The 13,021-nt window shown below is 48.2% G+C and overlaps 1 protein-coding gene across 1 annotated transcript; it reads left to right on the top strand.

Annotated features, from left to right (window-relative positions):
* On the top strand, window positions 5,411-12,567 carry GPR88 (G protein-coupled receptor 88). Its single transcript, XM_005663636.3, has 2 exons — window positions 5,411-8,792; window positions 9,210-12,567. Exon 2 carries the CDS (start codon window positions 9,279-9,281, stop codon window positions 10,428-10,430), a length of 1,152 nt encoding a protein of 383 aa, XP_005663693.2. The 5' UTR covers window positions 5,411-8,792; window positions 9,210-9,278; the 3' UTR covers window positions 10,431-12,567.

Raw genomic sequence — 13,021 nt, 5'->3', positions numbered from 1 at the left:
TCTGGAAGCCAGCAGGCACGCTCTAGCTCTTTCTCTGAACCGTGGACGGCAGGGCTAATGGCAGCTGCTGCTTGTTGAGACTGAAGCTTCCGTCACCAGGAGAGACACTGGCAGCCTCAGACACAAGTCTACTCACGTTCACTCCTGGACTTAAAACTGTATCTAGAGGGTTGGGATTGGGCTCACAAAAGAACAGGTCCCCCCCTCCCCCCACTCCTTTTATGGTCTTTTTTATGGCCACACCCAAGACATATGGAAGTTTCCAGGCTAGGGGATCCGAGCCACCTCTGCAACCTACACCACAGCTCATGGCAATGCCAGATCCTTAACCCATTGAGCGAGGCCAGGAATCGAACCCGCACACTCATGGATATTAGTCAGGTTCATGACCACTGAGCCACACAGGAACTGCCAAGGTCACCTCCTTTTGAAATCAAGCAAAGAAGAGTGGTTTTCTAAATAACCAATGTTCTAATCTCAGAAAAGTGTGTGGAGTGGGGCAGGGGGCATTGCTGGGCCGTCAAAACCAGCACCCACTACACTCCAACAGCAGGACACAATATTAGAGGACAGGCCTGGAGAAGAGCGTGGTGCAGAAGTAACGGCCAAAGGAACAGTACAGAAAATTGGTGCCCCTGCACCTGCCCCGAAGAAACACTGGACCTTCAGAGCAGCCTCTGTGCAGGGTTGGGGCTGTGCAGACGCTTGTAGGGTGTGGAGCTGGATGGGAAGACATGGGTGCTTAGCACCCAGAGACTCTCCACCGCCTCCATATCCAAGAAGCACAAGCCCTGGGGGGGGGGGGGAGGGGAGGGATAAATTTTCTCTCTGGAGTTGGGGGGGGCACCTAAGTGGAGATGACTATGGTACAGTCAGAAAGGGGGCGGTGGCAGCAGCCTCAACTCTTAAATTCCACGACAGGGAGACTTCCAGTGCCTCTTTCTCAGCGTTGCCTTCACCAGGCACACAGGGCTGGCCCCGAATCCAGAGACACTCTTCCAAGGATTAAAAAAATAAAGGACTATGCTGAGACAAAGGCTTCTGGAAATGGACAGGGATCAAGCACCTTATTTCTGAGATGAGGAGAATGAAAATTCCAGTTTTTCTAACCATCTCTGATGGCCTGGATGAGGTAGAAACTTCTGCTATCTTCTGGTTGTTTCATTTTTTCCCTAATCAATCGAATTTAGACTTTAAATTTACAAATTTTCTTAGATTTTTCTCATTATTTCACTCGTGATCCAGTCAATCCCGCTTGCCTCGAATTAAGGACAATGAAAATTGTGATCTTGCCCCCCAAAACGTGTGATCTTCTTCTTATCGGTGATATCTGAACACACATCTACTACTCTTAAGGTAATTTAATCTCATCTCTTAAATTACCTAAAATAATTCCTAGACACTTGCCAACGTGAAACTCTCTCCATCCAGTGCCTATCTCTATCAGACAGAAATAGTTTTAAAGCAGATTTTGAAAAATAAACTATTATTAAACCCCTTACTGGGAAAAAGTCACTTCTGGATTGAGACCAAGCCAAAGCAATTTTAGTTCAAATTGGTTTTCCTAGAAAAGCTGAAAAATGCAGTTGAGAAAAGAACTTTGCAGATCAACACGCAAAAACGAACAAGATCAGTCCACGCGTCCTCCACTGCAACAATTCTCAAAAGCTAGTATAGGAAAAAAGCTCCTGGGGAGCTTGTTAAAATGCAGATTTCCGGGCCTGGACAGTAGCTCTGACCCAGACCTGGGTGGGGTTGGCACAGGAGGTTTGAAGATCACTGTTCAGTTAACTGAAAAGACAAAGCTAGAGATTTATAGGTTGACAGGACTAGAGTGAAGAATTGTGTTTTTTATGGACACGCCCATGGCATGTGGAAGCTCCCAGGCCAGGGATCGAACCCCAGCCACAGAGGTGACAACACGGGATCCTCAACCCGCTGAGCCATCAGAGATCTCCTATTAGGTTATTTCGTTGTGAAGCATTTTGTTATGAAGTATTTTGCTATGCACCTATTTCGCTGTGCGGTAAACATGACGTCTCTTTGGCTGCCCTCAGTGGGGCCACCTGTATTCCTGTCTTGGGACAACCTGGCTCGAGGCATAGACCCATCACTCTGTGTGTGACTTCAGGTAGGTCATTCATTGCCTTTGGGTTTCAATTTTCTTTTTTTGTAAAGAGAGAGGGTGGGGTGCCATCAATGGTTCTTAACTTTTTTTTTGAGATTCTATTCTCCTTTGAGCAACTAATGAAATTCTTCCATCTTTATTGGAAGAATTTCAGAAAAATACACAAATATACACATACGCTATTGCACACAAATTGGGGTGGAGGGGTCACAGATTCCTTAACATGCTTATAGGGACATCCTGCGGCTGTGCCTCAGAGCTGGAGAACTGGCTTATCTAAACTATGTGTCGCACCACCTCCCTCTCAGATTTGTTTCCTTCAGGGGCATCCTCTGCTCTATTCCCCTTGAGGAATCACTTTGGTCACCAATAGGTGTGACACACACACGCTGGTCATGTGGAGAAGCTGTTTCCATAAATGTAATCGTGATAAGACTCCTCAGAGGTAGGTGACGGGATCTTCAAGTTACAAATGAGAAAACTGAGGTCTGTCCAGGTGAAAGAATTGCCTGAGGTCACATGCCAAGAGCAAACAGGCTCTGGATTTGACCCTGAGCTCTTAACCTCTCCAGCTGGATAAATCTTTATTGGGGTGAGGGGTCTGTCTGTCCCTTGGGAGGTGGTTAGCAGCATCACTGGCCTGTACCCATTAGATGCCAATAACAGCCACCCAGGCTGCGGCAACCAAAAATGTCTCTAGATATTGCCCAAGGTACCCAGGTCGGGGGCGGGGGTGGTGGCAGCGGGTGGGGGTGGGGGGACTTGCTCTCAGTTGAGCGCCCCGCTCCGTGGTCGCGTTATACTGCAGTCACTGGAGGAGGAGAAGCAGGGACCCCCTCTGAGGGCAGGAGAAAGGTTGGGGACCATCATTACAGCTCTCAGGTACCCCAGGTGACGGGCTTCTGGACGGAAGAAACCGTGGGTCATTTCCAGCTTCGTGATTCTCTTAAGTTCTGGATTTCTAAAAACTCGACCATGGCACTTTTTTTTGGTAAACATTCTCATGCAGCTGACTTAGTCCGAAATTTGGCTGTAAATGACAAAAGCTGTCACTCCTTTGAAAAACCTCTTCCACAGTCCAGACTGGCCCATGCCAACACGATTCCCAGTTGTGTGACTTCTGGGAGACCAGGATCTGAGGAAATACAGCTGGGAGTTGAAAATGGGATTTTAGACGCTCTTAGAATTGTGCTTTAGGGAGGCTGCTCTGTGGCTTGGCTAACAGCAGACCGGAAGGCACAGGAAACGGGCCATTTGTCACTGCTGCCACTATCCTTTGGTTTCCCCAAGTATGTGTGACAGTTGCTAGATCTTTTCTGGTGGATTATGAAATTGAGTACTAGGAATGTCCACACTGGATCCTGTCAGGAATGGGTGTGAGGTTATATGAGGAGGATGCTACCATGAACAAAAGCTCTATTTAAAAATACTCTGGTGGCATACAGCACGAAGAGGGGTGACACAAAGCTTTCAAAGTATTGAGAAAAACCACAATGCTTGGCAGCGTGGCTGATGCTGGTCGTATCCCTTGAGAAGAAAATCATGCTTGAAATCTCCACTCCACATATCAAAGGTTCCCGAGGGACCAATTCAGTGAACAAATGTTTAAGTATTTACAGTGTGTCAGGTATTCTGATTAAAAACAGAGCCTGGCCCTCGACTAGCGTCCCCTTTGGAGAAGGACTACCCATTGCCGGGAAGCCTGGCTGCGGCAGTGACACACTCCAGTGCTTGGGGGGCCCCCCCGCAGGCTGGACAGTTGGTCATGGAGAGCAAGAAAGACCACCCCGTGCATGAGGTGATGTCTGAGCTGGAAGCTGAGCAGGACTTAGCTGGGCGGAAGTGGGGCAGCCTGTGGGGAGACAGCTGTGGGAATAACAGGCACTGACAAATGGAGATGCCTGGATGGCGGGGGGAGGAGGGCAAGCCGTCAGCACGGCTGGAGGACTGAGAGATGGGGCGGAGAGGTGAGGACAAAAGAGGTGAGGTGAGGCCTTAGACAAGGCTGTTTTAAGACTCCTGCAGACCTCAGACTTCTGGAGGCTCCCTCACACATCATATCAAACGTGAAAATGTATCCTGAACCCACCTGAAACTCACTTGTAATTAACAGTGAGTTGAGGATGCCAAAGATAGGCAATAAACAATAAAAGAACCCCAAAACCTCCATTTAATTGAGTTGCTATTAGCTATTTAATAGGATGTTAGTTTCTATCTCAAAGTTTTCTTTTCTTAAATCACGGACTTTGAGAATAAGCCTTGTGGTTGCCAAGGGGGAAGGGGAGGGAGCATGTTGTACGGTAGGAAAAGAAATTGTAGTGGGAAAATAACAATTAAAAAAATAAAATTAAAAAAAGTTTTCTTTTCTTTTTAGGGCTGCACCTTTGGCATACGGAAGTTCCCAGGCTAGGGGTCTGAATCAGAACCATAGCTGCTGACCTGCGCCAGAGCCACAGCCACGCTTGGAGCCACACCTGCGACCTATAACAAAGCTCGTGGCAGCACCAGATCCTTAGCCCACCGAGGAAGGCCAGGAATGGAACCTGTAACCTCACGGACACCATGCTGGGTCCTTAACCTGCTGAGCCACAACGGGAACTCCCAAAGCTTTCTTTTTGTATTTCAGAGCCAGTAATTCTTTTTTCTTTTCTTTCTTTCTTTCTTTCTTTCTTTCTTTCTTTCTTTCTTTCTTTCTTTCTTTCTTTCTTTCTTTTTTCAGGTAAAAAATCTTCTAAGGGTATTGAAGAGCCAGAATGCTCTAGGCACTGAGCCAGTGCTCCTACGCCCCTGATCATAACGCTTTGTTTTAAACTTGTAGGTTAAACTGGCATAAATCTGATAACCGCCCCCCTCCAGCAGCCAGTGTCCATGCTCTCCTTTCTCCCGTCCCTCCCGAGTCTTAGCAGGGCATGTGGGCACTCGGCTAGAGTGACCCAGCCTGTCTTGCAGCACGGAACAGCATGGGACTAAAGTTTGGGCCACTGGGATGTGTGCGGAAGTGATAGGTGAAATTTTCAGTTCATATCCTTATCTCTTGGTGACCCTGTTTTCTCATCTATTAAATGGATTTAAGGGGTCAGGGTCCCCCAGGCCTCACATCCCCTTTCTAGATCGTGTTCATTGCCAAGATCACAGAATCCTATGTCTGGTGGCCATGAGCACACTCCCGTGAGCTGTTTTTGCCCTTTGATGACTGACTGTGTCTTCCAGGCAGGACCCTAGGTCTGAGATGTTGCCAAGGAGTAGCTGTGTGACAAGGAGATGAATGACACTTGGATGGGAAGGCTGGCATGTCCTGTGTTAAAATGAGGCCCCTCTGGCATGTGATGGCAGGATAGAGGGTGAGAGAAAAGGGGGTGAACTGTGGGCCAGAGGCAAGCTTGGTAAGTCGTCATATTCCAGTGGCATGGGACACTCTATAAATCTGAGAATTCTAAATTTGAATCTGGCTTTTCAGTGTATATCAAGATAGGAGAATAGAACATATTTTATTTAAGAGCTTAATAGCTTGATCTATGATTTTAAAATATTTAGAAATAGGGCATATGGACTTCTATTCAGACTCTTGCCCTGGCCTGCAAATTTAGGCCCAATCAGGCCTGGCTACCTTGCAAGCCTGGTATGAGGACTAAATAAAAAAGAGATGAAAAATACTCACAACAGTGCTTGGTACACATGGTGTGTGTGTTTCATGAGTAATGATGACACAATGATTCTTCTGAGGGCCACAGGGACCTAGAGAAAAGTTTTCAGCAGGATAGTGACAGATACTCACTATTTTCCCTACAAATATTGATTAAGGGTCTACAATGTGCCTGGCATTGTTCTGCCAATAACAGTCGTGAGAAAAGTAAAGCTCCTATTTCCAAGGAATGTATATTGGAGCGGAGGGTGGGAAAATAGACAAAAATAAAACTATATAATATGCCAAGTGATGTCGTTTGGTTTTAGAAAGATCGCAGCGGCTGGGGAGAGGTAAGATTGCAAGTAGAGTCAGGAGCTTGTTGGTGGTAATTCAAAGACGAGATGACGGTTGTCAGATGCCAGGTATGCCAGAATGACCAGAGATCAGCGAAAAGATAAAAAAAATTAACACAGTAGAATGACGACACTTGGGAGTAAGAGAGAGAAGAAGGAATTAGGGGTGATGGCTGGGATTCCGACTGGGGCACCAGGGTCCTGGCGATGCCGGGTCACTGAGATTCACACCATAGGAGAAGGAGGGACTGATTTGGAAAGAAGACGAGGGATCAGTTTTGGACATTTGGGGTTTAGATGCCCACAGAACACCTAGGTGGAGTTGTCCAGTAGGCAGTTTTATCCATGGGCCAACCTTTGGCCAGTTGGAAAGTATCTCAGGGGCAAAAGCCAAAAGCAGCGTGGGGTGGGCATTCAGTGGGAGGAAGGGAAGTAGAAGCAGAAAGAGAGCACTTTTGCCAGGAAAGGGAAAAGCTGTGTAGGCACTTTGAGAAGGAGGGCAAGTGCAGGAAAGAGGTACTGGATTGCAGGGAAATCGGCATTTTTGTGGCCAGTGGAAAGCAAGCAGCAGAGAGTAGAGAGACTGGAGATGCATCAGAGGGGGCAGTTCACTGAGTGAGTTCCTACGAGGAGAGGCGGAAAGAGATGCTAATGAAAATTATTCACGGTTTCACTATGGAAAAAACACATGCAATCATTTATACATGCATCCATTTGTTAATTCAATAGTATGTTAATTCTAATCAAGTAGTGCTCTGATGCTGAGAAGAAGACAGAAAAAATCCCCACCCTATATTATGTAAGTTCAGTAGCTTAAAACAAAACAAACAAAACTTTGGCCCCTGCCAGGCCAGGGCTAAAGAAGGCAGGGTCTTGGCAGAAGCACGTGCGACTGTGCATGTGACTGCAAGGCACTGGAGTTCCCCCGGCAGGGACTTTGTCTGGTTCTCATGTAAAGCAGGAGCCTGGACTAAGGACCTGGAATTTGAACACCCCACAGATGTGAGAAGAGATCTTTATTGCAACAACAAGTCCTAACTACAAATGTTTAGCGGGATCTCTTGCAAGCTTTCTATACTTGATGTCCTCAAAGCCTCAAGAAAGACAGATAACAGGCAGAGACCCTGGCAAAAGAAAACCCTGCTACTCAATTAATTCCATTTGGACATCACCTAAATGGACCAAATCCATCAAGTCCTGCTTAGCGTTAACAGTCATTAATGAGCACTGGTTTTGAAAGAGACAGAGGGAAGCAGAGGAGGTGAATGTGTGCTTTGCCCTGACGAGGCACACTTGGGGACAGATTGGCAAAAATTCCCACCTAACCTGAGACGGACCACATTACACGTTAGACAGAGTAGGAGTATTTCAAGTGTCAGACTAGGTTGGAGCAATGTCAAGTTTATGCTTGGGGATTCATAGAACGTTCAAACAGAAAGGGCCTTGGACGTCACTGAGTGAAACGTATTTGACAAGATGAGAACGATCCATCACAGGGCCATTGGTGGATGGCCAGCTTAGGACTCAGGGGTCCTGAAACCCCACCTAGCATTTTCTCCAGGATGCCATGTCACCATATTCTGTATGGCATTAGGTTTTCAAATAAGGGATTTTTTGCCATTGAAAAATGATTTGCAAGAGGGTGACTACTTTTTATGAAAAGTTTCCCATTCGGAAGCTTCCAACATCAAATTGCAAATCTCCATCTCAGACAGACCATGGGGTACCAAGCTCAGCACTGAGGAGGACACTTTCTGGTTTACCCTGGAGATCATCCAGGCCCCTTGCTTTCCCCTGGACACAAACTTGCACGTAACCTTCGGATCATGCCATTTTTACCCCCTAGCTACTTCACTGCTGAAACAGAAGCCGCTCTGGAAAGGAGTTTCGTGATGAGAAAAAAGTTCAAATTATGATTTGAGACCTGGGGATTTTCTGTGGATAATTACCCATGTCCCACTTTACCAGAGAAAAAGTGAATTTCAATTAGAATGTAAAGCAATTCTCCCTGAAACCGTGGGATGGAAGAGATGAGTCCTGGATATTAGGAATATATTTATCTCTCCGAAAAATCTCACCCCCAGAACGCACAAGACGGTGATGAAATACATTAGGGGTATATGAAATTTTATTCTAGCACTGATGGGAGGAAGAAAAAAAAAAGGAAGGAAAGAAAAATGAAGCAAGGTGAAAAACAGGACAGTTGAGAGACAGAGAAAAGACAGAGAAACTTGTTAATTACAGGACTTTCTGAGCAAGATATTTTTCTTCCTTTCACAAGTTAGAAGCTATTGAATAATTCATGCAAGCGTGGAAAGGCTGCCTTTTCCCTGGGTGATGTATAACTGAGCAGCAGAGAGCTTCGAGTGGGTTCACCACATCAGCCACCACTCGTGCTTCTGAGCACAGGGTGCTGCTCTCCTCTTGAGCTCAGCTTCTGCTTTTGCAGCCAAGCATCCTGGTGGCTGGTGCCTGCCTACCTGCCCACCGGCGGGGCTTGCAGCCCGCCGCTTTACTTTCGCCAGCCCTGCTGCCAGCTGAGAAGAAGTCTCCCTGCAGCTGCTGGTTTCTGCTTAGGGCCATGTGTGTGGATGCTGCGCTGGAGAAGGAGGCACTTGCTCCTGGCACTGATCCCAGCTGAGTTTCTCCTGTTGATTCCGGGACCACAGATGCTGCTGCTGAGGAGGTATGTTCCTGGCATTTTTCCCATTGCTACCACCAGCGAAGGACCAGCCCCGGAATAAGATACCCCCCAACCTCTTTCCCCGGGTATTTTCCCCAGGCGGGATGTCTCTGCTTTTTCCTGGAAACTAAGGGGCTCCATCTGGCAATATTCCTCTGTGTTTGTGTGTACGTGTGTGTATGTTTAGGGGGAGAAGGGGAGACCGTTCTTTGCATCCCTCTGTCCCAGGGCTTCCCTGTGCCTGCTGAATGCAAAAAGGCCTTTCCCCGGCCCTGGAGACTTTCCCGAAGCAGGCACCTGTCACCAGCCACCCCCGTTCTCCTCTAGCTCCCTCTCTCCCCCTCCCCCCGCCCATTATTCTGCTCCAGTCTTTTGTGTCGGTGGCAGAGGGCTGAAGGGATGTCTCTGCCCTCCCCGCAGGCGGGTGTCAGGATGGGCCGCGCAATGAGAAGCCGACGCTAGCCAGCGAGGTGCGAAGAGTTGGCCAGAATGACCAACTCTTCCACGTCCACTTCCTCCACCACCGGGGGGTCGCTGCTGCTACTCTGCGAGGAAGAGGAGTCGTGGGCGGGCCGGCGCATCCCCGTGTCCCTCCTGTACTCGGGCCTGGCCATCGGGGGCACGCTGGCCAACGGCATGGTCATCTATCTCGTGTCGTCCTTCCGCAAGCTGCAGACTACCAGCAACGCCTTCATCGTGAACGGCTGCGCCGCGGACCTCAGCGTCTGCGCCCTCTGGATGCCACAGGAGGCGGTGCTCGGGCTCCTGCCTGCCGGCTCCGCGGAGCCCCCCGGGGACTGGGACGGCGCCGGGGGCAGCTACCGCCTGCTGCGGGGCGGGCTGCTGGGCCTCGGGCTCACCGTGTCCCTTATGTCCCACTGCCTGGTGGCCCTGAACCGCTACCTGCTCATCACCCGGGCGCCCGCCACCTACCAGGCGCTGTACCAGCGGCGCCACACGGCGGGCATGCTGGCGCTGTCCTGGGCGCTCGCCCTGGGCCTCGTGCTGCTGCTCCCGCCCTGGGCCCCGCGGCCCGGAGCCGCGCCCCCGCGCGTCCACTACCCGGCGCTGCTGGCCGCCGCGGCGCTGCTGGCGCAGACGGCGCTGCTGCTGCACTGCTACCTGGGCATCGTGCGCCGCGTGCGCGTCAGCGTCAAGCGGGTCAGCGTCCTCAACTTCCACCTGCTGCACCAGCTGCCCGGCTGCGCGGCCGCCGCCGCCGCCTTCCCGGGCGCCCCGCACGCGCCGGGCCCAGGTGGGGCGGCGCACCCGGCGCAGGCCCAGCCCCTGCCCCCCGCGCTGCACCCGCGGCGGGCGCAGCGGCGTCTCAGCGGCCTGTCGGTGCTGCTGCTCTGCTGCGTCTTCCTGCTGGCCACGCAGCCGCTGGTGTGGGTGAGCCTGGCCAGCGGCTTCTCGCTGCCGGTGCCCTGGGGCGTGCAGGCGGCCAGCTGGCTCCTGTGCTGCGCCCTGTCCGCGCTCAACCCGCTGCTCTACACGTGGAGGAACGAGGAGTTCCGCCGCTCCGTGCGCTCCGTCCTGCCCGGCGTCGGCGACGCGGCAGCGGCTGCCGCCGCCGCCACCGCTGTGCCCGCGGTGTCCCAGGCGCAGCTGGGCACCCGCGCCGCCGGCCAGCACTGGTGACCCGACCCAGACGCCCGGGAAGCGGAGATCCCCGGCTTCCAACGTCCTTGGTCATCACGTCCTCCTGCCCCTGTAAAGCATCCCCTGCCTGAACGAAGCCTCCCGCGGGCGAAGCTCCCGAACAGATGTGTGCGACGATTCCGCCTTCGGCCCCAGTGGGCTCCCCGGACCAGGGTTTCTCCCAGCACAGGGTTCTCGAAGTCATTTTCGACGGCTACCTGATTTTTACCCTTTGTTTCCGTGTTTCAGAGAAATCTTGAAGTCAAAACACTGGAAACGTCAGGAACTTGGATACTGACGTTTTGAAAGAACCGGCTAATTTATTTCAACACTCTTTTTGGAAAACAGCTTTGATAACGTTGTTTCCATTCCCACTTCCATCGTCTTATAATATATATGAAGCGCCTTGAGTGAGCAGGAATCAAAGGAAATAATATTGATGAAAGAAACAGTATTTATGAAGCGTTTTAGAAAGTAACCTATCTTTGAGGATGCTTCTGCTATAATTGAGCGTTTGTGTATTAACCTGAAGAACGAAGCCGCAAATGTGCGCATCAGTAGGAGTTGCCGTCAAGACCTCAAGCCCTTTATTCTTAAAAGGGTTTTTATGAAGTAAAATTATTCCTGGATGAGATAGAATCTTAGCCAGTGCAGGAGAAAGAAAACACCCCAGTTTAGTATCTTATACTCCTTTTTGCACCTGTAAGACTGACAATGGTATTGAATAATAACGTGACAAATTTCCATTTGCTGATTGATGGTCTGAGCCAGCAGTGGGATTTGGGAAAAAAAAATAAATAAGAGGTTATCTATTTTAGGGACCAGTTTCAGGTTTTCTACAGCATGCACACTTGTTGCTACCCTCATTCTATCATCAATATACTTGCCTTATGAATGTGATTGCAGCTGTGAACATCCTCTACCATAATGGTTGCTAAGGAGAATTAAGTCCTTCTGTTTTAACATTTAAAATATCTCAATGCACATGACATAATTAAACACTAATAATACCATGCCTGCATAGCTGATATTAACCTCTATTGCATGCTCCTAGATTCTAGAACTTATCGGGCATGTGGTATACTAAAGCAATACCCATTTGACAAGGACATTTTGCTTCTTCCAGACACCAGAAGAAGTAGCCATCAAGAAGTGGCCATCAATTATTTGAAAAGAGACACAGAGACACCTCTGGCTGCCTAGCGTTCTTCTTGTCTTGACCCAATTTAGGAGAAAACTCCCAAGTGGGACTTTATCTTACAAATGGAACTGCAGTCAAGATGGATCAATAATATGGTTTGGCTCTGCAAAGCCATCTGTGTGCTCTTTTAGGCTTTAGACAAGCCACACATTGGAAAGTGACACTTTTTTTATGTAGTTCAAATGTATTACCATGACACTTAACATTAATATCGTATCTGTTAAAAGAATGTGTAGTAAACTCAAGTTATAATAAAATGAGCAGTTCAAGTGGGAAGCGGTTCTAAAATGTATGATCTGAGGCTTTCCATTTTTGTCTTCAGTTTACTAAATTTATTTAGAAATAATTGGAATGCAAAATTGTTGAAAATGACTTTATACAATTAAAGTGGGAGTAAAGAAACAAAATAATCATCTATCAGCAATTCCGACTGCGCATTAAATCTGGGGCTGACCAGCCTCGGTTAACTGTGGAATTCAGGAAAAAAACCAGCTTGCTTTGTTGCAAGCCAGGCTAGTGGGAACACTTGTGCATTTGAATAATTACGGGAGTTGCAGGAAACTTTGACATGTTTGTAGAAAAATAAAACCAAACAACAGTGTTCATCACTAACGATAGATCAGCAGTCATTTTATTAATCTCTTCCCTTTGTGCATGCACCGTTTCTCTCTTATTAAGGTTTCATCTGTTCTCATTTTTCTCCATTCAAATAATCAATTAAAGTTCAGACAACTATTCCTCCGAGTTTTTTCCTTCTGTCTCTGGTCTTCTTGCATATCTCCTTGAGAACACTATAACCTTAACAGTGTACCTAAAAGCACTGGTGATGAAAGTAATGTCTTTGCTCTGGCTTTATTTATTTAATATTACTTTTAGCTTGTAAAACTGTTTTTACCTTTTATAACTCAATAGACCCTGTATACCAGCATTAAAAGAAATAGATATAATTTCCTTTCTGTAAGTATAATCGATCTGGGGGAATAGACTGTAACAACAGAGAGCTGAATGTTCCTTTTTTGGGGGGATGCTTCTCTAAATCTCTATCAAAAGGGTCTTCATTTAATTAGCTCTTTACCCTTGTTTCTCTCTCTGGATGCTACAAACGCTCTTCCTTGCTCTTCCTATAAACATTTGCCAAGCATATCAACTTAGCTTTTCAATTACCTGATATCTTGCAGTGTTCCTGGCTATAACACTGAGAACCACCTTCTGCAGGCTTGGTGCCACGTGGGAGACCTACTTCAGGTTATATTTACTGGTAATTAACTCCACAGGACTGATTCACTTTTAATTTTGAAGCAGCAATGAGGTGTCTAAAAATGCCTTACTTGGGCAATAGCTGCGAGTTGGAGTTACTGCTGTAACAAATTAAGTTAATGAAGATTGGGTT

Source organism: Sus scrofa, chromosome 4, assembly GCF_000003025.6.
Source record: "Sus scrofa isolate TJ Tabasco breed Duroc chromosome 4, Sscrofa11.1, whole genome shotgun sequence".
NCBI classification, from domain to species: Eukaryota; Metazoa; Chordata; class Mammalia; order Artiodactyla; family Suidae; genus Sus; species Sus scrofa.
The sequence above is the reverse complement of the archived record's forward strand: the minus strand, read 5'-3'. Positions and strand labels throughout refer to the sequence as shown.